We start from the raw sequence: 26792 nt of genomic DNA on the forward strand, positions 1-26792 counted from the left end.
ACCTTGTCTCTGCTTTAACCCTCATCTGGTGTCACGCTTCTATCTTTGACATAGACATCAGGAGTCTTCCTGTTGCAGGACTTGTCCCGCCCTCAGCCGAGGACCAAACTCTTGTAAACTTGGACTTGTGGAACTACAATTTCAACAGACTTCCTACTTTCTGTTTGAAATTTCTAACCTCTATCTAGATTCTGTCACATCCAGCTAATACTATTATTTATAATTAATTCACACAGTCCTACAGTTTTTCTTGGTTGTCCATTTTCTTAGTATTCTGACCCTACAGTTGTTCAATCATCCAAAGCCTTCTTTACAGATAAAAGTACGCTTTCATTTTTGATAGAAAATAATGCCCCGGAGTCTGGAGGAAGAGTAGAGAGGTTCAGAATTCATGATGCTTAAAGTCCAGTGTGAATTTTTTTTTTATTGTGTCTCATGGAGCAATAAGTGTCATCAATCGAATCAGACATTGACAAATTTTGTCCAAATTTTTAATTAAGATCTGAGAAGAAGACTCTAAGATGGGCCGGAACATTTGCTTAGATAGTAAACCCAATTCAATTTGTCTTGTCAAGTCAAAGGTGAAATAATTTCCTGCTGCATTTTTCATTAAAGACATTTCCAAAGCAGTTCAGACTCATCAGCACTACTTTTTTTCATTAATGGGGAAATGTCAAGACTTATTTTCCACCTACAGCGATTTTTCATTGGTAAACTAGTCTCCCCCACTGCAAGAGTACTCGACAGTGCACAGTTAGTCAATTATCTATAGCGGGTGTCCTACTGCCAAAACACCACAGGACCCCAGAGGTCCCACACGCCTGGACAGCTCTGAGCTGTTTTGGAGGCTTGACAAAATGTCAAGCAGAAATGTAAGGTTTTGCTATCAGGTTAAGCCAGATTGATGTAACTGTGGCAGCGTGTTCAAACTGAAGGATGAGGAAATAATGCTCACAGTGTAAGATTTCATTGAAGATCATGTGCAGCGTAAAAAAAAAAAAAAACATGAGCATGGCACTAAAGGCTGGCAGACGGGCAGCGAGCCGGCTGCAGATGAAAACCACAGATGTACGGAAAAGTCTTTGCCAGCAGGAAACATATGGTCCTCTTTCTCCAGTCTCCCACTTCAGCCTCATCACTCACTCCACACTCCTATCCATTGAATTTTCTCAGCCCCATTCTGTTTCTGGTCTGGAAGGTCAAAAACACACTTAAATATTTCCCAATTACAGTTTCAACCACCATCGGAACAAGAAACCATAATACAGCTTGGTAAAGGAAATATGTCTACATATTTCATGACTATTAAATGATTTATGTTTCACTAAGATGCTTCGGAACAGAAGCCATGTTTTATGTAGATTTTCAAACAGAACCACAGATGGAACAACCCACAATGGAAAAACTTTTTTTAAGTGGCAAAAAAACTTGACTACACTGAAATTATTTAAAGCTGGTATAGTTGGGCTAAACTAAACTTAACTCAATCTGAGTATAATGACAAGCTGCTGGTGTCTACCAGTCAGAACAGGTTTGTAATAAAGTAGGGCAACAACTATGAATTTTGTTTGATAATTGGAAAAACTCTTCTTTGATTCTTTAAGGCTTCTGGTATTTTTCTGTATCTTTGACCATCAATCACCATCAACTTTATGTCTTAAGCTACGTTCACACCAGGCATGTTCAAAGCGTTCAAAGCTAAATTTATGTTCAAGAACCTGCTAAAAGTCCATTTTTGAATGTTCATTTAGCCCATGGTATTTACACTGGACTGTCGCTACCCGGAACTAGAGCATTGGCACTACCTACAGTTGGAAGAAGCTTGGTGTGAAATGCCAAAGTGGTGCAAATCTTGCCCCATACTTTTTCGTTCACAGCTCTCTTCCGATATGTAAAAAACTGGCCACGCAAAAATACATTTTTAAACAGTTGGCACTGAATGCAAATGGACGCCATCCATATGTCACTGCCACATCTAAAGTCCTTGATCGGTTGAAGTTTGGCCTGTTTTAACTTTCAATGTGTGCTGGACAGTTGTGCATTTTGTACGTTTAACTAGACTTTTCATTAGAAGTGGTGGCTTTGCACGGCATTATTGAGACTGCTGTGAACGTAGCTTCAGACCATTATGGTATCAAACCAACAAATCAAGACAAGAAAGTTGGTTTTGCTTCTGGTTGGTACCTAGCTCTTCACGTTTGTTTTTATTGTAAGTTCTTTCCTAAAATAAAGTCAATGTTACAAAGAACTGTGTCTTCACACAAATACAACAAAATTAGAGTTGAATTTTCTGTGCTCTTTGTTTCCTCTCCAGCTGACTGCTTTAAACCCAGAGATTAAAAGACAATCCCACTCCCCCTCCCACTCCTCACATCCAGTGGTTCTTGGCATCGTTCAGTCCGATTATACCACGCCCGGGTAGCCACTAAAGACCACAAAACTCTTGCATTGCCTCCTGACGCTATAAACTCCACATCACAACCTTGCTGGGATCGTATGCTCTTAAATTAACAAATCTGTGAGAAGTAGTCACAAAGTGAGTCCAAATGTGCTGGTTTGAAGATCCTCAGGGCAGTAGGATTTAACAGCAGAACTTCCAGTGCGTGCAGTAAGAATAAAACTTATTTGTGTTCTGTTTTCTATCATTTTTTCTTTTAGTTTTTCAGTTGAAACCTTCATAATTACATGGTCTATTAAAATGGAGTAACATGTAACTCCCCAACAGCTGTTTCTCCTAATATAAGATCAATGGTGTCATTATTCCAATGCCTTTGTATGCAGCCTCATTGTCAAATGGTCGAAGTTTCTGCTTTGTTTTAAACTCAACTCTAGTATCTACTGCCCAACAAATGTGCTCTTTGTTGGTCTATTGTCTCTCAATGGGCATAAGATTGAGGATTTTTTCCTCCTGCATCGAGACACCAATTAACTCATCCGATTGAGCATTCCCTTGCTGGGTATTTTACCGTAAATGCTGTGTGAAAGGTTTAGACATTAAAGTAGTAAAGTGTTCCATATCAGTGTATAATGACTTTTCTCAGTGTCAGAATCAGTTGGGATTACACTAATTGTGTAAACAGTTGAAAAGCTATGGTAATTCATAGAGTGTCAACAGCAGTCTTAACTGTTTAACACCTGAATTTAAGCTTCAATGTTGACATTCCTTCGACTACCATAACTCTTCAACCGTTTACACGATTAATGTAATCCAGTTGATTCTGAAGCGGAAAAAAGCAGCTTTGCTATTATATGCTATGGTAGTGATCAATCAATGTAAATCAGCGGATTCTGTCACCAAGACAAGTTGCTATGCTTTGTTATGCAACATTTTATGTTAGTTGTTGTTCACCTTTCGGATTTCCCATCAGGGGTCCCCACAGCAAATTCGATTTAATGGATTCGCACAGGTGGTTTGGCAGAGAGTCTTAATGCTGGATGCCCTTCCTCACACAATCCTGTATTTTCAAGGCACAGATATCCAGATAGGCAGCTGTGTAAAGGATCCTGCCTAAGGTGGATTTTGTCACTTTGCACGCCAGTCCCACAACCAGCCAACTGAGCCATCTAGCCGCTTACAACATTTCATTTTAGCAGTATCGCATAATGATGCAGAGCCGAATTAGTTGAAAAAGCGTGTGTTATTTAGGTGTAACAGGTGACATCTCCATTGCTAGAGGTTTAAATACAAGGAAATATCATTGCATTTATTTTCTTGAGCCTTAGCCACCCTTACGGCTGTATACGGGCTGTCTGCTGGTGAAAAAGGGGCACAGGTGGTCCACACAAAATTGTAAGGTTGTACACCGTTGGGCGAGCCTGTAGGGTAAAATGTTCATACAAAAAAGTTTTACAGGCATGCTGAAAGTGACAAGTTTTAACAAACACTTATACATCATTGAAGGGTAAGTAAGGGTGACAGCGTACCCTTACTGCTCTGCTGGAGCTCACTTTTCTCAGGTATTTGGTGCCTCATCTTGGATGCAAATTCATCAATGCTTGGTGTCAGGCTTTGAAATGAAGAGATCCTCAAAAGTTAACGGAAACCGGAAGCTAACAAAATATTGGACGCCAGTTTCAGCCTTGTACAGACTGGTCTGTGAAAATATTCTCTGACATTAAACCAGTTGGGGGCCCAACAAAAGGCTGGACACCACTGATCTAGAAAAACCCTCTGATGTACATGAATACTGCAATAAATCAAAACTTCAAAGTTTTTATATTTCTTATGATTGATGATTATTTGTGTTTTTCTATTCCTCCTTGGAAGCTAAGGGCATAATTAGATTAGGCACAAAAAGAAAAAGTAAAGATTGCTTTTATAATAAAAAAATCAGTCAGTTACTTTAAAAAAAGATGCCCATTCTGGCAATTAATTGCACAAGATTTACTTGTTAGGCATTTTTTTAAAGGTTACTTAAGGAACCACAATTTACTAAAACCGAATCTATCCCTAGAATCAACTGCTGAGATCCAATTCTTGGATATGATCACTTTATGGGAAGGTACGATCTAGTCACTTTGTGGGGCCAGGAGCAAAACGTGAAAAAAATTGCCACTATCCTGTCACATATGATTTTAAATGAAGGCAGAATGCCATTTAAAACTCTCTGGAATGGAGCAGTGGCAGAGCCGAGACAAAGGCTAAATCTCTCAGCTGACAGTTTTGGCCCCGAGATGAAACATTCCATTTGACTGAACCATTTTCTTTTGTGTCTCTGTATTTACCAGTTATTATACTAGGAGTGTGCTAACAATAAATCACAGGCAGATAACATCATTACTGCTATTTCAAATAATAAGAACCTTTCAGAAATGAAACATATTTTAGGTTTCGTATTTGTGAAGCAAAAGTAGAGACACATAAAACTCAAAAAACCCGCATGTACTACATGTTCATCAGTACATGAGATGACAGAGGCTTAGTAATGTGATCAAAACATACAGGAAAGCATAAGGGTGAGGACGCTTGCTCGCAGTGACTGGTTACCTTTGCCACCATAATTTTCTCTAAACACCTTGGGAACCCCCCCTTTGAGGACAGCAGCAGCTGCCTCTCCAGTCAAGGTTATTTCCTGCCTCGGATCAATGCTGAAAGGAAATCAAACGAGGACAAAGAGCCTCCTTAGAGGTCCATTTCAGAGCATGCTGGGAATCTGCACGCTTGGATAACTAGGCAGAGCTGGTTTTAGTTTGTTTATCAACCATGATTTATGACATGAAGAGGTTTTTTCAGTTCCAAAACTAGAGTTTTCTTGTTGCAAAGCATTGTAAAAACAAAAAGGGGAAAATGACTCATGAAAAATGACAGTACCACAGAATTGTTTTATTTGTAGAATAAATGTGCACCCCATAAAAATATTAAAGCATTTCTTGACTATATACTTGCATTACATTAAATATATTAGTGCTGGGCAACAATTTCAAATTTTAATTGTGATCAAGTACCTTGCTGACGGAAAAAAAAAAAAAAAGTTGAAATGAATGTAAAAAAAAAATGGTAAAAATAACTTGTAGGGTATAAACAGATACACAATGACTACTTTTGTTTTTAAAGCTCTGAGCAGTCAGGCCCCTCGGTCAATTGGCAGGCCTCGAGAAGCGAGTGCTTCTGGACGACACTGCTGCCTGAGTGGGCTCAGATCCCTCAGGCAGAAACCGTTAAACCAGCAGAACGGTTTGGTCAGGGGGGGCGTCACAATATCGCTTCGAATCGAGACACGTGTACAGCCCGGGCCTCAATAAGCACTCCCGCCGTAGTGACCCTTCGCCGGGGACCCAGCACACAGCCAGGCCCGCAAAATCTCTCCATGGCAGGCAGAATGCGCTGGTCGACCACACATCTGAGGCTCAGTGTAGTCAAACACACATGTGCAATGACGTATGTATCAGAGGATGTTCCATTGGCCATTCCGCTTGTCAATCAAGTGACACACTTCTTGTTTATTTATTTTTGATGGCCCGCAATCTACCCACACATCCTTCACGAGCAACCGGTCAACCGGTCTTTTTCCAAGTACTAAATTTTAGAAACCTTCCAAATTTGAGCTACAACCGTCAAATTAAACCTTCATTCTGTTAATGCTAAGCACTTGACATACCAAGGCAAAAAACTACGACAGACACTGAATAAACAAAGAAGAAGAACAATAACAAGCTGAGTCATTCAGTAAAGACACAGCTTCGTGTTTGGAACTGCGGTATTCGGTCAACAGTTACATTGTTCAGCTACAGTTTCAAAGGTGTTGATGTGTGAGATGTATTTACACAATGCTAAGTGGGAGAACTAATAACACACATTTATTATTCATAAGAGATCTTTATGTGAGTGAATGTAATAAATAATGCAGGTATTTTTCAACTATATATAGGCTAGAAAGTCAGTAATGTTGTATGATGAATATCATTAAATTGTTTTTCCTATTTAAGGAGCTGATAAGAGATAATCAAGTTTAAATGTGAGACCTTTCGAAAAATATTTCACCCATAATATTGAATTACAAATCCTAACTTTTGATTAGGATGAACTCAAATGTTTTCCCACATAGACCAACCAGGAATTTAGAAAGTAACCTTTCTTTTTTGCAGAATCGATAATCATAAATACCTATAAAGATGTTTTGCTTAGATATACTGAAAACTCATGTGCAGCAGCGACTGCTGACCAGCAAGAGTGAATGCTTCACATCTGCTGTGATAAGAAATCACTGCTTGATGAGACTTATGGAAGATTCCCTGTTAAGAAAAGTACATAAACATTCAATATGGTGCCACACTTCCTGCAAAACTCAACCTTTTTAACTCCTCCTGTACCTATAAGGTATTTTGCCTGGTACCAGAGGCGGGATACGGTTTGCACATGCAGCCACGACTGACAGTTTCAATGTTTTGTGCATAATCATGCATGTTTGCAGAATTTTATCAGCAGCAGAGATGAAGCAAAAAGATGGAATCGGATAAATCTGAAATTGTAAATCGGGTAAAATTAAATGTGAGGCTAATTTAAACAACCTTTGATGAATTATTTTCCAAAACATTGCAAATTGTCTCCAAAACATAGGGTTATGTTGTAGGCACAGCAGGAAAGTACAAGTTTGAACTATTCATTGGGCCTCTGTGCCAGGTGTTAGCATGTTTTTCCCGTGCTGCATGTCCATTAACACCAGAGATTTCCCAACCTAAATAAGACGCGCTTTGACCTAACATAACTCTTCAACGGTTTACGTGTTGAACGGGAATCGGCTAATGCGGAAAAATACGGCTTTTCATATTGGATTTGCAACAATTACAACACAAAGCAGCTCTATGTTGATTGCAGAAGCACCTCACTACTGTAAAGTGTTGCATCTCAGTGCAAAGCTGCTTTTCTCTCATTCAGAATCTGCTAGATTTAAGTTAATTGCGTAAACGGTTCAAGAATTACGTTTGTCGAAAGAACGTGAACACACACGCTAAAGCACCAGCGTTGAACCAAAGTAAAAAAAATGTTGAATAAGGAGTACAAGATCTCCATGTGTGCTTATTGATCCCTTAATATTGAGAAAACTTTAAATCTGTCAACACAAAGGTTCTGAGATTCTGAAATCGTCATAGAATTCAGTTCCTTTTTAAGCCAAAAATGACAGAATCTATAATACTGCAGTTACACATCTCTATCTTTAAGAACCCGTAGCTACGATGAGGAAACATGAGAAACACTTGAAAAATACTGATATTTCTTTGCAAAAGCAAACACAAAACTATATCACTGAGCAGTTGCAGAAAAACTCATTCAAGGCTGCATGAAAAACCATCCAACACAGAAGTGAAGCTCCCACAATCTTTCAGCAGCAGTTTATGCTTATTACAGTGATTTAAAAGACTGGAGGGCTTCAGAATTTCACACAAAAAAAAAATGCTTTCATGACCCAATAAAGAAAAGGGTGGAAAGAAATCAAAGGAAGAAGGAACTATAGGTCTAAATGCATTTAAAAAGGAAAAAAAAAGGACGAGACCTGAAAATACAGAAAGAGAAAGCACAAATGAGAGCACCCGAGTTTACTCAGTTGCTGTGACAACACACTCGCTTTTTGCCATAAGCTAAACACACAAAAAGTGGAGGAAAAAAATCCCACTATATATGGATTTCCCCACTCTGAGGAAGCATGGCACACATCCATCTACCTGCATGTGTGCCCAGTGAAAACTAGCAAATGGGATGCCAACGCCACAAAACCCGGCCAAAGCTTTCATGCAGACCATCGAGGACTACTGCAGTGGGAGCGAGCCAACACCAGGGTGGAGAAGGGGAGGAACATCTCCACAATGCTCACCTCAAACAGATGACAAGCACTGGATGGAGCAAATGGAAAGAAATGAGGCTCTTCCTAAATAACTCAGTAAATTAAGAGGACATATTGATCAAGTCGGTGTCAGGAGAAAAGCTTCAGTTTCAAACAGCTGAGCAATCAGAGGTGGGCTAAGATATATTTAGATGTGAAAGGTTGTTACATCTGCATGTAGCACGTATACAGTAACCCTACTCCGCATGTTGACCTTGCTTCCAGCAGGAGAACCAACCGTTCTGTCCTGTCTGTGTGCCGTCTGCAAAAGGAGTTCAGAACATGCAAAAAAGCTCAAAGACTTTGTCTGAATTTACAAAACAACAAATAGTAAAATAGTTATAACAAATAGTTAAACCTTAGGAAAACCCTATGTACCGGTAGTTCCTTTTTTGACAAGAACAAAATTCATGAATATATGTTTTTTATTTTTGTGTCTCTTATTACTTCAGTACAGCTTCTTGATGGTTGAATCCAAATCATTTTATCAATAAAGATGGATTTAATTGGATTCGCAATCTCAAATCATAGCAGATTTTTTTGGGGAAGATTGTGTAATTAACACTGCAGTCAGAAGACATGCACACAAATCAAATTAACTGTAATAGTGGCCAAAGAACAGGTTAGAACGCACTCCGCAGATGCAATCGCATTGCAGTCGTCAGTGAATTGGGTTGTTATTTTCCTCTAAGCTTTTGTGTGGAAGCACATCTGCAGCCACCTCCAATGATCTCAAAAGGTCAGAACTTCAAGGGTACTGTCTGGATGAGTGAGTGAGTGAGTGAGTTTCTGTGTGTGTGTTTATTGTACTCTGCAGAAGCAGCGTAGAGAAAAAGCCCTCCCCGAGGACCATCGGTGGGCTTGAGGGCTCCAGTCGACGACACTGATAACAGACATCAGCTGCTCGGCCGATGAGTGTGCGCGCCCCCGCGAGCATTTTAGAGAGGTGTGGTGGGAAACAGATGTCATGCTGAAGCTGAGAGGAGGGCTTCTCCTCTTCCTCAGTTGGAGTCCTCGAGGCGAACACGGTGGCTGGGTCTCAGCGCTCTAGCCACCGTCTCCCCTTTGATGTCAGGTTAACGTGTGGCGAGATGACAAAAAGAAAGACTCACCGTTTGAGTCAGCGCTCCATTGATTAAAAGGAGCTGCTGGAGTTAGACCTATGAGGGATGCGCCACTCTGTAGACCAAACAAAGAGCGGGTGCTGCTACACTGTGTCGATGTGTGGTGCTTGGATTTACATGTATGACGCATGTATGAGTCCAAAGTTCATGCAACGATGCTCATGTTCAGGATTGATAGAAAAATCCTTAGGGAGCACCTGGTTCCTCAAACCAGGCTACAGCGTGGGTCTTCAGTTTCACCTTAGCTGAAATTAAGTTATATATATAGGATATATGGATGCTAAAGGCCAAGGACTGAGCTGTTTTTATGGCTATGTAGCTCAAGACGAAGTGGTGTATCTTGTGGTTTGGTTCATGTTGTGGCTCATGCCATAAACAACGTTACATATGAGAGACGACCACAATCATCCATCCATTTTCTAAACCTGGTCAATGCCGTTTTGGGGTCATGAGGATGCTGGATCCTATTCCAGCTACAGTAGGGTGTAGGCAGGGTACACCCTAGACATTGCAGGGCCACTCCTACAGACATTGGAAGCACTAATTAACCAAGAAAGTATGTTTTTGGTTTGTAGATGGAAGCCGGCATGCCTGGAGAAATCCTACGCATGCATGGGTGGAGCATCATGTGGTGCTCTGGTGAAAAGGCAGAGTGATCAACCTCCATCAGTGTGTGAATTTGTCTATGTGGATGTGGGAATAGGACTGTGACTGTAAAGCGCTTTTAACCTTAAAGCAAAGGTACAATTGCGCTATATATGAATACACTATTTACCATGCAGACTCCGCACAGAAAGAACCAAGGTGGAATTCAAACCAGGACCTTTTTGTCGTAAGGCAGGAGTCCTGACCACTAGACCACCATGCAGCCTGAGACATAGTTTGATAAATTGTGCCACATCTCGTTAGACAATAAGAGTCTACCAAAGTTCTGGATCTAAACGATGACACCAGCCAAAGTACAGGGTGGGGAACTCTAGGCCTCAAGGCCCAATGGGTCTGCATGTATTCCAGATATTACTGCTCTTCTCAACGCTGATGCCCTATATCGGGTGTACCCAGCCAGTTAATTGTGCTATCTTACATGACCCCACCCTTGCATTGACGTGTTCTCCCTACCATGACAAAGGTGGATAAAGTTGGAAAGATTTCATGTAATCCATGGACACCAGTGAAGATCACAAATCATTGAAGAAAAAAGGTTCGGGGCACTGTCTAGTGGGTCTAGATGACCCAAGTCCCAATGTTAAAGTGCCTAGGATAGCACAAGGGTTAAAACATGCCAGAGTTGGGTGTGTTGTAAAACAAGCAGGTTCCCACCTTTAGGTTAGTACAACCTTAGCGTGCAAGGTCAAACTATGGTTGTCCAGATGACTCGATTCAATCAAGAGAGTTTTTCAAATCCCTGTTTGGTTTTTAAAGTAGACCATCTGTCTGGACAGACATTAAGGCACAACAGGTGCCTCTCCTAAGGGGCTTTGTGGCTCACCTTCCTCAGCAGGTTGCAGATCCTCTCGATGTTTCTCAGTCTCTCCCTCTGGTGAAGAAAAAAGCAAGAAGGCATCAGTTTCTTACCGTTAAAGGACTTGTGTAAGCATGCTGCATTTACATTAATAAAACCAAAACAAAGTCAGTGGGCTGTGTGTTTAAAGCTGGAGTGTGACAGGTAAGGCACCTTCCGAGTTTAAATAAACAATTAAGGAACCAAGAAGGGATATAAGACCTTAAATTACGGATTTCTGAGGGGAATGATTGGTTGCCACACATGGTAATTGCTTTCTTCCTGTTTCTAATTGTTTTTGCAGCAACTTTTCCATCTTCGTTTCTCTTTTGAAACATTTGAGTCTTCTCTTGATCAAAAGATGTTTAAACAAGCATTTGTCACAGTGCTGTCACCAACAGGAGTGTATTTCACTAAAGCTTTTACCAATTTTGAAATATTAACTACTTCCTGGATGTGGCGCAACAGTGATGATGAACCTAGCGAGTGTCATTACAGTTTCTCTTTCTATTTTCTTCCTCATAAACTCAATGCCAGAGGCAAGATTGGCACATTTATGCAAACCCAACAGCAGAAAAAGAGGTTAGGTGATAGATGACAGGGAAACCAAAGCAGAGTGAGAAGACTTGCATTTCTTATGAAGCCACTCACTGTCATTGGTGAAAAGAAGAATGCTGAAATATTTTGATTTCTAGATGTTCAGGAAAAATTATTTTTGAATCTGATGCATCAAGTATAGTTAGAGAGCAGACGTGGCATGGCTTTTACCAGTCCTGTATTATTTTATTGGGGGGGGGGAAAGTAGTTTGTAACTAAGACAGCTCCTGTGATCAAAAAAATACATTTCAATTCATCTAGGGGTCCCACACCATTACCATTCCATGGGTCATTATTTACTATCTGACTTTAAATATTTTACTTAGACAAAATGTCTTCATTCTCTCCTCCATATCTGCCTATGACTGATTTTTGTTGCATGCCAAGACATTTTTTGCTCTTCTAAAGTGGCTGCTCTGACAGCTAAGTTGAAAGCCCCAAGCTAGAAAAGTTAACAAAAAACCTTTGTGGAAAATAAGTCAGTTAGAAAGTTGAAGAACTTAAAAATAGAAGAAATCCACACTTAAAAGGACAAAATTAGGGTTTTTTATTCAAAATATTAGTTTCCACACACCAAACCTGCTCAGCATAATGTCATAATACAATATTTTCTGAAAATACCAGTATTTATGGCAGTCGTATGATATTATTTTGCTAAATTATTGGCCACACCCTAAAAGTCAGACTGGACTGGAGTTGGCGTTTGTTTTTTTCACAAAATTCACGAACATAAAGATGTTTCAACTATCTGCAGAAGTTTTTCAATAACACTTAAGTGAAATAAAGTTGCTAATTTATGGAAATTTAAAAATGTTGGACCATTTTAATGTGAAAAATAGTTTTTAGTTTTATTATGATTATGCATTTTTTTTTACCAAAATCAAAAAACCTGTGTTATTTTCTAGAACATAGTGTCTGCAGAGCGGCAGTAGCACGTTAGAAAATAACCTCTGAGTTGTGAGCGGGAATGTTGGTGTGGAGCAACCCCGCCCCCACTTTCCTTCACTCATAACTGAACTTTTTAATTTACACTTGTGCATTCTTCCGGTCCCCCTACAACCGCTGCAACAAAACTGGCGAGCAATATCAGAGCAATCCTGCCTTACAGTTTAGAGCCAGATGCCAGCTGGAAGGAGGAAAACTGAAATGTTCATGGATCTTTTTGTCCACAAGAAGATGCATCAGAATGGAGCGGAGCACGGAGTTGTGTCGACTGTATACTCTACATCCCAGCTGCAATCTTTTTCAAACAGCATTTTTTTTGTTTTTGTCTGCTCCTGATTCACAATGATTTTAATAAAGAAATACTCAAAAATGCATTTTAAGATATTTCTTTTAAAATATTTTATAAAAAAAATATTTAAAATGAAATATATTATCATCTGAAAAAACCACAAGATGTTAAAAAAAAAATTAAAAAAAATAGCATTTTCATCAGATTAGGTTTTTAAGGGAAACCAGAAGCGAAAAAAGACACGCCAACTTTAGCCTCATAGGCCAATCTGCCAAAACAATGTATCACATTAACTGGTCAATGACCCAAAATGGTTGGGGACAACTGATCTTCGACATTTTATTTTGTTTTTTATTTTTTTTTTGCATTTACTGTATCATTTGGAGCAGTGTTCATTGCGCATACTATAAGCGAGTAACACATGACCTACAATTATGTCAGTTGTGTTCGTCCATTGTGCCTCCACATCTGTTCTAGGATTGCAAATACAACTGGCAAAGAGAACCATCGCAGTCCAGTTCTTCCAACATCCCTGTTTAAACTGTGTTTAAAAAAACAGCAATGAAAAACCTTCAGCTGCCATATTTTACTCTAATCACTGATTCCATGTTAAGAAAATGTCATTTATGTTATACAGATTTTTTAACAGATTTAATGTAAAAATGTATGATGATATCATCATGGCTACTAATCAACATCAGTAGTATCAAATCCAAAGTGGGAAAAGGTTGTTACTGGAGTAATTTGTCCTTCTGGAGAAGTAACCTTATTTTCACTGGCATCTGGCGCTTTCTCGCTGCTGTAAATTTGCCTCATCTTTGGATCTTCAAGCATCATCCTCAGGGCCAACAATCCTGTTATGCTCCTCCTGAAGCCCATCTGAGTCAGCTCATCACCAAGCTCTGCACAGCCTGATCATGACACCCATGACACTTGTATTTCTCGCATTTTCTGACATCTGCTCTGAGAAACCAACAACAAAAAAAAGGCTGCAAGAAATTTAGAGCTTATGAAAATAAAAGTTGGCATCTGCACATTAAAAGTCATTCATTTCTTATCTTTGCTGTTTCTGGCATCTCTGCATGAGTGCTGAAACAGTAGGCCATCCCTTCTGCTTCTGTTTCTGTGAAGGAGCCGCATGCATGGAGCGTGACCTTAATTCATAAAACCACACTGCAGGAAAATATGTACAAAGTTTTTTTTCTTCGAAACGTGCAAATAATAACTAACAGGCAGTGCTGTGTACAACCGAAAAGTGCGGTCAAGGTCTGAATTTCAATTTTATTTCCTCTCATTTATACGAGTTGCTGATTCCAGCTGTGTTTACAGAAGTGTTTGATGTTCTCTGGCTCTGTAAAGCTTCATCTCCCCTTCACTGGAAACAAACAAGAGTGTTCTGGTCTGTAGCATCTGGAGCATGAATGCACCGTGCTTTCACTTGTTCAGTCATTAGCAAGCAATTAGTTGGATTTCTCAGTAAAATATTTCAAAGAGCAAAACTTTTAATTTGTCAATGAAAGACCAATCTCTAAGCAACTTTAGCAAAACTTTCTAGTGTTAACTTCCCCGAGATCAAGGACACCTCGAGATGAAGAGTTTGTTGGTTTGCTAATGTTAGCAGTCGTGAAATCAATTTCTTAAGGAAGTCTTGAACATAAGTGGAAGAGACAGCCATGAAGCAGCAGGAGAGACAAGGTGTTAAGAATGGAGAAGGAACATTATGCAAGTATGGTCCAACTTTTTGTTAGAAAATGCCAAAAAAAAAAGCCTTGCTGCAAAACCAAATACCCCAAAGGAAAGGATACATTTATTAAGTCTGAACAACATTCCGATAAGATATAAAAAAGCAGAAACACACTCAAGGCAACAGTACAGTTAAAACTAAAATATGTTTTTGTCACAGGACATCTGTGCTCGTGTGGAAGTGTGAAATCACTGCTGTGCACAGCAAGCTGCTTTCTTTAATGGCTTGTAGACTAAAATCTGTTTAGTGCAGACAGTGTCTGCATACGTGAACTGACGTGTTTGTTTCAAATGTTCTTGATCCTGGAGGAATTGGAGGGATTAAGGTTTATAGAACTATAATCTATGTATGCAGTGGGCAAGAAAACACCAAACATAGGGTTTTGTATGTGCTTTTAGCATATGGTGTTGACACAAGTCTGTTACCCTGCAAATTCATATTCACAAACGTAATGAGATATAGTTGCTGCTTAAACTTTTTTTTTAAGGTAGGCTATAATAGCAAGTCTTTTTTTAAAAAAACGAAGAAAAAGTTTGTATGTTTTGATCAGTCTGGCAGGCTTTGACTTCTCCTGGATGCCCTCTCCTCCTCCGAGGTCTCCTGTGAGAGTCACAGCTGCTATTTAATTCTCATTAAGCTGCTTTTTAAGGTGTGGCCTTCTTGTGTTTAGTGTCTGAGCGTCTTTTAACCTCCTCTGATTTTGGTTCTGTTCATTCTAGTTTTTTAAACTTTCCTAATTGGATGACCTGCGCCTTGTCCTTCCTATTGGATTTCATCGTTGGCCAATCCGTCCCAAGTTTATCTTAATAGAGATCTTTTATTTGCATTTTATTTTTGTAAAAGAGTGAATAAAACAAATGCTAATGTGCTTCCGTTTTACAGCAGTTGCCATAAAGTGGAAGTAACTGCTAACATTTTATCACAGAAATGGAGCCAGGGGCCATGTTACTAACGAAATGTTGATAAATCTCAGAAAAAATTAACTAAAAAGTGATCTGTTTTGCAAAAAAAAAATGATTATAATGGCAATTGCATGAATAGAATTTTTTTATCTTAAAAAAATCAGAGACATGGATGAAACACAATGGGAAATTTGACTGATTGATCTCATCCATTTGTTAGTTTAGCTGATTTCACAAAATCCATGTAGTACACAAGTTCACTAAATACTTAAAAAAGTGAAATATTTTAATGTGAAAGGGAATCACAATTTTATTTCCCAAAGAATAATAATCGAGGTTCCTCTTGTTTTCTTCCTTTGGAATAAATAATTATTGCAATTATATTTTTGTAATTAAGGAAATATAGCCTATTGCTTATATCCCTTCAGTTGGCTTCAAAAAAGTTCCCACTTTCAGTCTTTATCTTGTCTTCCACCCACTTTAGATATTTATTTTTTACTGTCTTTCACTTGTCCCCAAAGATTTAAACAATCAATGTGCTTCAGAGAAACTTTACAGACAAAGCTTTTAAGTCAAGGTCACCTTCAGTGGAAAGTCTTGTTGTGGGCTTTTGCATTATTAAGAGCAAACTGTGAGAGTGAAGGTCCATAAGGCTCCAGGGGGAAGGATTTAAAGCTCAAATTCATCCTAAAACAACTTAACTGCGGGCAGTTTTCCAAACCAGGCCATCCCAAATGTGTACTTTACCTCACAAATTGTCCTAATTTGCTTTTGTAATGCTGAAGAACATACCGCTCTGTCTGATTCAAATGCGATTTTAAAAATGGGTTTGGATAAAGGTATATATTTAGACATCTTTATTTAATAACATTCTGTCTCAAAGACAAATTAAAGAAGGTGGGCTGTTGTTATTTACTTTGGGAGAAATGAGAACAAATCTGAAATCCGCTGTATTACGCTTCAAATTGGCTATTATTAATATTAATTGCTGAGATTTAATAAATAAATTGGTCCATTCAAATAGCACAGTTTTTTCCTAAATCCCTACTATGCTGTAATAAAATGCTTCAGAATCATATTTAAGCATATCACATTTTGAAAGAAATGTAAAATGAGTTTTAGTTTGGGTGCTTAGCTGTTCAGTGATCAAACGGAAGAGTGTACTGTGATTATTCAACATGAACAAACCATAAAAAATCACAACTCAAAGGCAGAACTGCTTGTTGTTTGCATATAAGGTGATTTAAACAATAAAATGAGATTTTTTTAATGTATTTTTAATACACTAAATACATTGTAACCACTAATTTTTATGTATTAATCTTATAATCAGGGGCGTAGCTTCCCGGGGGGGCAAGGGGGCAGCTGCCCTGCTAAAAAAAAAGCCCATCCCAATTGCACCTCATTTATTGAGTCAATATTTGTATCATTATTCACAAAGATTAATAAACCATCAATATAAGCTTCTTTAAGCACAATACATGAAAAAAGAAAATACATTTTTTTAAATGAAGTCTTGAGCCCCTCAAATTATTTGCTGTATTGTATAAGCTGGCCAATCTGGGCCGTCACCTTACACAAAATCTATGCTGCTTCCTTACTCTGGCAAGAGGAAATTGTTGTTTTACTTATTAATAAAACCTTATCAATAATAAAAATGCTTGAAATATTTTTTAACCTTTCATTGCCTTTCACGCTGCTGTCTAATCTGCAACCCTTCCAAAGTCCTCGCCCCCACTTTCTGCCCCCTTATTTAACCCTCGTGCCATCTTAGATGACCCCACCCTTACTTTGACGTGTTATTACTACCATGACAAAGGTGGATAAATGTGGAAAGATTTCATGTAATCCGTGGACACCAGTGAAGATCACAAATCATTGAAGAAAAAAGCTTCAGAGCACTGTCTAGTGGGTCTAGATGACCCGACCCCCAACGTTAAAGTGCCTAGGATAGCACAAGGGTTACAATGTTCTAGCTACGCTACTGTACATAAATTAAGATTAAATATGAACAAACACATACTTCAAATTTTCTAGAGTGACTCTCTCTTTTCCAACATTAAAAACGTTCAGTTTTCCAAAATTTGTAGAAACCTCTCATGTAACGACTAGACTACAGTTGGATTTATTAAGATATTCAACAAGTTTTGGTGTTGAAAGAGAGTAGATTCCTGGTTTCGAAGAATATATTTTTTTACCAGACAGCAGTGAATGCAGTTTATTTTTCTCTTACAACAACACACATGTAAAATGTTCATGTGTTAGTGTTACTTCATAAAAGGCATATATATTAAATTGCACAATATTCACTCAAGGTTCATGTTCTACGTTGATTTACGTTTTCTTTGCGCGGTTTATTCGTACTTCTTTCGTGGTTTTACACATGGTTCATTTGTGATACACCTTTTAAAATTTCATGTACAGACCACAACTTTTCTGCCTTTTTTCACATATATAAATGACCAATTTTCATCTGTGCAATGTTCGCAAAACGTGCGTGTTATCTGTGTGACATGGTCTTTAAACCTTCTTCATGCTTACTGTCAATCTTTAGTTTGAGTTTGCCTATTTGTCACATGAAGATCAACACAAGGTCAATAATGCCATGAATTACTGAGGATAAGACGGACCATTTGAACAGATTGACTCGCTAAGGAAGACAAAAAAAAGTACTCATAGCATGAAATCTTTGCAGATAGCCTACAATGACAGTCAATAAAAGCTAGTGTGGGTTTAAGGACTGCAGAACTTTGTGCCTCGAGAGCGATTGGGAGAAACACAATGGGGAACTCCATTTTTCTCCAAATGTCCTTACAGAGTTTACAAAGCAGGAATAGTTTCATAGGAATTACCGAAAAAAAACAATGCCTTAAGTCTTTGTGTCTGCTCAAAATCTCATGCACCTGTATTTCTGTGCTTGTACACGACAGTTGGGTTAAAACTGTAAACAGTAAGCCCAATTAAAAGTAAGTAATTTAGCAGCAGCCTATCAAAACAGACCGGGCCTTATTCCAGACCACCCGTGTCAAATCACATTTGAAGAGCAAACATCACTGGTTTGCTATCTTTTAGCTTTTTTAATATATTACTGATGTTTAGGTACATATTCAAATATGCTTGTTTGTAAGGAATTTATGAATAGAAGGACTAATTTTACTTAATATGTACATAAGTATTTCATTATTTTGTGGCTGATCAGCAGTTTTTTATTTGATTCCTAACTAAATGGCATTTTTCATAAAGTTTAGCAACTGATGAAAACAAAACCAATTAAATTGAAAAGGATATGTCAAACCTACCGCATGGAGTGGATTCCCCTGATCAATCGGCACCTTAAAGTCAGCCTGGAGCTCATCAAAGGCTGTTATCTGACAGACAAACACAGAGGGAGAGAGGTTAGAATCACAGCGAACAACAGGATATGTTTTTAGAATGAACAGAATAAACAGAAGCACAGAATAAAAATTAGAATCTTACTATATAGGGAGACACTGAAAAAGGGCTTCAGGAAACAGTATTGTTGTTTCAAAATACCATGGTGTGTATAGTTGTTTTCACGTTCACTCTGCAAAACCACACCAACACTTTAAAAAACTGTCTGCTGTTTTTCTTCTCATAGTTTACTTCAAGCTAATCCCAGAAACGCCACAATTTTGCAATGAACACTCAGCAATGAACCTATATTTGGATGAAAATGCCCCCCATTGAAGCATCCTGTTTACTCTGAGCAATGTGTGCAGCAGGGCCCCACTGTTTCAACAGCTGGACTTTCACTCATTGGCTGTTTGCATGGTGGGTTCTTGCCACTTCTGCGTGAAGGGTTTGGATTGGGGCAAGAAGATTATACCTCACATCAAAATGCTAATTTTGTAGCTTGTTATTTTTACTCAGCTCTGATTTGGAGGGATTGTGATGAGTCACTGGTGCAAATGTTGGAACTCAGCTTTTTTTCCCCAGCTGCTTTGAAAACCCTTTTTTTTTTTTTTTTTGCTTATGGTACAGGAATCAGCCATGGAATATATATGTATTTGTAACAAATGGTAAAACAGCTTTAAGTCACTGGTAATTTCAAGTTTTTTTAATACAAAAAAAAAACTGTCTTGGGATGAAATCGGTCTGTGCAAAACTGGCAACTACCCAATATCTGCCCATAGGTCACAACTGCCCTTAAGGCTAGAACTGGGCTTTCTGCAGGCCAATAAAAAGGGGAACACAAGTGGCTCGCACGAAATATCAAGGTGCTAGATGACTCAATGAGCCATAGAGCAAAAATCTTCATACAAATGTATTTCTACTGGCATGCAGCAACAAGTCATAGCAAACATTTATATGACACGTAAGGGTAAGTAGGGGTGAGGTAGGTGAGGCGCAGGCGTGTTTTAAGACTCATCAGACCAGGCAACGTTTTTTCAATTTTCTATTGGAAATCTACTCTGCTGCTGTAGCCCATCTGCCTCAAGGTTGGGCATGTTGTGCGTTCAGAGATGCTCTTCTGCAGAGTTTCAACCAGTTCTTATTTAAGTTATTATTAACTTTGGAATCAGTCTGGGCATTCTCCTCTGGAATCAACAAGGCATTTCCACCCACAGAGCTGCCGATCATTGGAAATTTTCCCTTTTTTGACCATTCTCTGTTAACCCTAGACATGGTTGTGGGTGAAAATCCCAGTAGATCAGCAGTTTCTGAAAAACTCAGACCAGCCCATTTTGGCACCAACATCCATGCTACGTTCAAAGTCACTTCAATCACCTTTCTTCCCCGTTCTGATGCTCAGTTTGAACTGCACCAGATCATCTTGACCATATCTACACATTTAAATGCATTGAGTTATGCCAAGGGATTGGCTCATTAGAAAATTTCCGTTAATGAGCATCTCTGTGCCTAATAAAGTTGCAAGTTAGAGTAAAATATTGTCATTTCGATTCTACCACTACTGCAAACTGGCTTGACTCCGTCACAAACCATCTTTGATCTTATTCTTGAGTCATAAAATAAACTAAAATGTAAAGACCTTTGTTAAGGTTTTGCTGCTTTTCAAACAAAATTATGATTAGTTGAAGACATTTGGTATAGTATTACATAAGAGAAGTAAGTGATAGTACGGGAAGCAGTGACATATATCGTAACTTTAACCAAATTAGTCTGTTTTATCTGGAAGTTAATCCCCGGAGGTCTCCAATCCAATCAGGCAAAACTTTTAGTTCCTTTAATTCCAAATGAAACTTATTAGACGATGGAGCTAAAAAACTAGAACTCAATAGAATATTGCCATGTTGCTTAATAAAGACTCAGAAAAAAAACAGTTTGACAGCTCAGGAAAAATGTTCCTACAAGAAGTCTGATTCAAATCTTTACAGCTGTGAGGGATATAGACTTTTTAGAAGAAATTTCCAACAGCATTATTTTTGCACAACTGCAGTTTCCAACAATCACATTGTTTAAAATCTCATTTGGAGATTCTTTTGTCTCACAGAAGTCAAATCGTATGATATATAAGATACATCATCTTGTCGTCTGTATTTTCTTTTTAATGCTGATTCATCTTCCCCCGTTTATAATCTACTTTTCCTGCAGTTACTCATCATGGCTGGTTTCTAAGTGTGAGGATTACTGTCAGAAATACTTCAGGTAACACATTTTCCAGCAAGACAAATAGCCTTAAGGGCCGTACACACCGGGATGAATATCGGCGCACGTTATTCGCCAGCGTTTTTCAACACGTTTTTTGGGTTCACACCCAAGCGATTTTCGCTGACGATGAGCCGAGCGAACATGCAATTTCATTCCCTGACATTAGATGGCGCTTAATGTAAAGCAGAAATACCCCTGTACACAAGGTGGCGCTGCGCAACTTCACGCTTCTTGAACTCGCTTTTCACTCAGAAGAAGAGAGCAAGTATTTACGCGCTTCTCAAAATCCAAAAAAGAAAACATGAATATTTCCAGCGCCAGTAGCTCCAGCTCCAGTTCCAGCAATGAAGAAATTATTGTTCTGTTGAATGATGAAAGATGCTGGAAAAGACGTCGATTTTGGGTACATCCCATAGTTACGAGAAGAGAACAACATGGGGAGTTATATAGACTGGTACAAGAGCTGAAAATGTATCATGAGCGTTTTCGGGGATATTTTAGAATTTCCGTCAGTGGGTGCGTCTTCTTCGTCTTATTTCTTCGCGGCAGTGTAGACGCTACTTGGCGTATATCTTCTTTGCCGTTACGTATGTGTGCTCAGCAAGACAGTTTTGTGTTTGAGCGCTCCCAAGTTGTGTTTTACTGTAACTTCAGAAGCTCCAGACACGTGTGCAAAAGTGCCATTCTAATTGGTCGAATAGTTTTTGACGCGGAGCGTCGAACCAAAAAAAGAAACCCCAGGTGTTTTTAAAAAAATGACGCTTTTACGCGTGGCGTTTTTCGCGTCGGTGTGCACACTCACATTGGTGCCCTTTGTTTAGTCACGAGGCGTTAAACGTCGGCGAATATCGCGCACGAAATTCGTCCCGGTGTTAACAGGCCTTTACTGCGAAATAGGTTTAAAATATTTCAAAGTTAATAGTTATTGAGGCCAAAGCAAGTGCAAATGGCAAATTTTAAGTCAGTTAGTGACAAGCATAAAAAAAATGATTTCAAAATGACTAAAAAAATTAATGCTATAGATTTTAAAAAACAAATTAGCCTTAAACAGTATGATATGGCCTGCAATAATGTCTTTAGGATAAATGTTGTTTCTCTTTCGGCTTTTCCCATCAGGGGTTGCCACAGCGAACGAGTCGCATGGTAAACTTGGTTATGTTTTGTGACGGATGCCCTTCCTGACGCAACCCTCACAAAGCAACCGGGCTTGGGACCGGCACAGAAGTAGAGAAGGGAACAGGGAGCAGCCTGGAGTTGAACACTGGTTTCACGGACAGAAGGCGCTGCAAACCAGCACGAGCTAAACCGGCTACAATAATGTCTTTAGGATAAAACTAGATTATAAATATAGAAAAAAAAATTTTTTCATTGAGCTAGAATGAGTAAATTTTCCATTGATATCAAATAAAATAAAAAAAGACTGATTATTTTTATTACTAGTCTGAATGCACTCCAGTTTGATTCCAGCTTGTCATCAGGGTGTTAACTGTTTCATTTCAAATGCGTAATCAAATCTGCCCCCCGAGGCGCCGTACTCACTTTTAACATACATTGCGACACTCGAAATAAGACTGTCTTGGATTAGCACTGCCAGATCCTTCCAACCACCCACCACTGCACCATGAGATTGAGACGATGACACAAAGTACTGATGAAACTATTTACCGGATCCAGCGCGGCTGCATATGATGCAGCACCAGTAAAAAAAAACAACAAAAAAGAACAGATGTCACTGCTCGACTAAGTGAGCCTCGGGAGAGGATTGTTTGGTGTGTGTGAGAGCACAACAGAGACACAGTTGGTAAAGATATGAATGCGACAGTTGGTGAATTTGCACTTGAGATACTATACGTCTCCAGTATGTGTGCACCATGGGAGAGCTGCAAGATGATAATTATATTACTGTTTGTGTGTTTGGGTGCAAAACTGGTTGTGTAGTAAAAAATCCATGTGCTGTGGTGTGTTATATGAGCCTGAAACAGCAAACGCAGTGGCTTGTGTTCATGTACATATAAATATGTGCATGGGGGGTTGCCATCAGGGAAATGGCAGAGGTTCACAACAGTTTTCTTCTTCTTTTTTTTTCCTGGGTCTGCCCTCATGCTGGAAGGCAGCTCTTTGCATGTTATTTCCCAGTGGATCCTAATAGTTATCCTGGCTCATTGCCTTGTTCTGTTTCAGTGGGTTAGCTTCCCCCTCAGGCTGCTGCTCATGGGCAACAGACACGATTGATGTCATCAAAAATCCAAATGGTCGCGATTTGTCCATTAAGTCATGTTAAGAGTCCCAAATGTTTGGAAAAAAAGAAATGGCCTTTCTGGACACCTTTGAATGATCATACAGGATGACCAGCGGTTGCTTTCACACTTGAAGGGTCTGTTTAAACTTAGAGTTTAGTCAGGCTGAGCAATTTTTTTATTTTTATTTTTTAAATCAAGCACTTGTTTGGTTCGCTTTCAGACAGCATTTTCTGGAGTGGACCAAAAACATCACAAAGTTATAAAACTACTTTGAGGGGAGCATCGCCTGAACACAAATACTGATCAGGAATAAAGAAAACCTACTGGTCCCTCTATTAATCCTTAAGGCCGTGTCATACGTGAATATACGTGGAAAAAGTGAGAAAAGTTGTGGTATTTACGTGCAATTTTCAGAGATGTATCACGAATTAACCACATTAAAATCACAGTAGTAGCACAAAAAAAAACACACAAAGAACACGTAAATCAAAGTAGAACATGAACCGTGCGTGATTATTGTGCTGTTTATATATTATATTACTTAATTTGAACGTGACATGTGCGCCGTATACGCGATATAAAAATTATACATGCATGAATAATCTGTTAGACATACGTGAAACGGTCGGGGAAAGCCACAACTTTGTGTATTCATCTTACAGAAATCACACACAACTGCATAAGATTTACTTAATAATTTGGTGTAAATTATGTAAAATATGTGTAAACTGTCATTTTCAACAAACTACAAATTTTAAACGACTCAAAACTGAATTCACGTAAAGACCCGACGATCGAAACCCTCGACGGACATTGACGAATGCAAGAAGCACTTTGTAACCACGCATGTGTTACAAAAGACCGAGATTGAGTCATAAAAAAAAATTCATGTGTCAAGAGGTTAATCTAATATCATAATTGACCTTTCAACATAAAATGTCTGTATATAATGTCTGTTGTATAATGTTGAATAAACTTCCCCTAAAAGTGTGACTTTTGCTACAATGCAGCTTGTTTATGCTTCTTTCTTCTTTACATGCAGTTTTTCGCTGCTGCAACATGTACTTCATAACAACCTATACTGCGGGAAAATATGGTACGTTTATTTAATACGGGCCATTTAAAAAAAAAATCCAGCATCTATAAGCTGCTTTGCCTTCCTAACGGGAACCTCTGATGTCAGAAAACGCCATCGGTATTAAGCTGAGAAGGCCATAGGGGGCAGTACACGATACGCCTGGGCTAGTTGTCTGTTTTCCTAGGCAATCTGTGAGTGTAATGATTGAAATGAAGCAACAGAACTCAACTTTTTCCACATCTATGAGCACAGCTGTAAAGGTTTGGATTCTGCAGAACTCAAAAGGATATTGGATTTTTATACAATTGCTTTAGAATTCCAGGAGTTTTAACCTTCCAGAGGTCAACAAAAAATAGAACAGATGATTTCAGTGCAAATCTATAAATGATGAGGATTACATTGTTATAAAACAGCATGATAAAGCCTCTTAAAATTCATTTTCTTTGTTGGATCCTTGTTGTATTTATGCATTATTACATTATAGTTTTATTTTTTATTTTAGTCCTACTTTATCCTGTGTATGAAGAAAACCGTCGCCATCCTCTACATTTCATTTTCCATCCACTGACCTTAACATTACTGATTCATCACTCTATCCTTAAGAGTGAAAAAACTTTTCAGTCCTCCTGGAGAAAACAGCCTGAAACAGAATTTGTATTTCTTGATCTTGGAGGACGCCGTTTTGATCCGGAGCAGATTTTGGCCCTGAGCCACAGGAAGAAAAAAAAAGCCGTATTTACAGCACGACTGATGTATATTTGATGGGCATTTGGATGTGTATTGGCTTAACGTCCTAAATAATTTTGCTTTGCTGACTGTTCAAGCAGTAATTGTTTGAACGCATATATATTTCATTTCATGGGATCTTTTGGATTGTCCATGTCGTAACAGCAGAAGTTGATGGTGACAAAAACAAAAGGAAAGAAAACACCACTTGCCTCCTTTATTGCCCTAGTGAAAAAGTTATACTTCAGACTGGACTTTGGTTTGAATTTAATGGTTCCCAAAAGAAAAAACGTTTATTTTGAAAACAAGGAAAAGCTTCTGTTCGCGTTCCCAGAGGAACAGGCACTAAAAAGTCTGTGCTTTAAGTCCTTCCCTAGCACAACCACCCATTTGGAGCTATTAAGCTGAAGCCAATTACAGTATCTTTTTCCAGTAGTATCACTTACAAATCAATAAATGCAACAAAGAAACAAAGATTCCTCTGAAAGTGCAGGCAAACTGAAATATCAAGGGATCCGTAAGCCCTTAGAGGCACCTTTGATCAAGCTGATCCTGAAACGTCGCACTTGTCACAAGTCGGGCGCAGAGCTCTCAACGACATCGCTATCACCCGATGAGTTCAGATGAACAAAAACTCTGGTTGTGAAAAATGCACACCTTTAGAGTCAAGTGATCTAATACTTAAATGCGAGGAGCTGGATGGACGAGCGGCTGGTGAAACGGGGAAGAAAGAGGAGAGAGCGACAGACGATGAAAAGGAGAGGAGATTAGGATCATCTGTGGAGCCCCAAAGGGGGTGCAGTGTGCAGTGGAACAATAGAAACAATGGAGTCAGGATGATGGATATGGAGCCGGCAGGGGTTAATTAACACGCAGATCGATGGTAAGCCAAACCGGCTTACCACCTCCATTAACCTTTGGTACTTGATGCCAGAAAGCCAGGTTGACTCTTTGCTTCATTGCAAATGCAATCATTTGTTTCCTCCTGCGCGTTCCGTCTCCCTCAAAAATTACTGGGGCACCTTGAGCTGCTATCTCAGACAGACAGAAACACTGTGGCAGAAGCAGCTTAACCTTAGAGGCATCCATTTTTAGTGCTTTTTATCGGGTTCTCTAAAACCGAAATGAGGATCATTAAATATATATTCCAAACCCATTTACCATCGTCTTTATCCTTTCTTTCACTCCAGTTTTCTGCCCTAATTCTTTACTGTGGTGTGTCAAATATCCCTAAGGTTCACTGCCCATCATCACCGTGATCCTGTCATTCTGACAGAACTATGTTACACTCATGTCTTGCGGGTTAATTAAGTAAAATTAAACCGGAAAACAGTTCATGTGTTTTTTACTGAACAAAGATGGCAGCTTTTGATCCTTGGTATCATATGAACTGTAAACAAAAAGTTTGGTACAAAAGTGTTTAGCTCTGACTCTCCAGTTCCTATAACTCTTTGGGTTCTTTAATCTAACTACACGAAGGACCACATGAGTTATTGCTGACAAAGTATCAGACGTTTTTGAATTTGACCCAATTAAATCGATTGTTGAATGGAATTTGAACTCTGAACTTTTAACTCCGATCCTTCCTTGGGCAGTGAAACCAAGCTGTAGTAACAGGCATAAGAAAACATTTGGAATTTTAACCCTTTTTTGTGGTCTCTCAGCTTTTGTTCTATGGACCATTTTTCTTTAATTAC

The 26792-nt window shown here is 38.9% G+C and overlaps 1 protein-coding gene across 7 annotated transcripts in view; it reads right to left on the minus strand.

Annotated features, from left to right (window-relative positions):
- cnih3 (cornichon family AMPA receptor auxiliary protein 3) overlaps positions 1–26792 on the minus strand; it is a 64796-nt gene that overhangs the window by 28916 nt on the left and 9088 nt on the right. For all 7 annotated transcript variants that reach the window (XR_013654037.1, XR_013654036.1, XR_002293168.3 and 4 more), the window contains exons 2-3: positions 18720–18788; positions 10932–10979 (exon numbers count right to left, since the gene is read on the minus strand). Coding sequence is in view for 4 of the 7 variants with exons in the window: in XM_078942690.1 (XP_078798816.1) it covers positions 10932–10979; positions 18720–18788 (117 nt within the window). In the remaining 3 variants the exon portion in view is untranslated. The remainder of the gene's footprint in view (positions 1–10931; positions 10980–18719; positions 18789–26792) is intronic.

This window comes from Oryzias latipes, chromosome 24 (assembly GCF_053564925.1).
Source record: "Oryzias latipes strain Hd-rR chromosome 24, Olatipes_Hd-rR_3.1".
In the NCBI taxonomy this organism is placed as follows: domain Eukaryota; kingdom Metazoa; phylum Chordata; class Actinopteri; order Beloniformes; family Adrianichthyidae; genus Oryzias; species Oryzias latipes.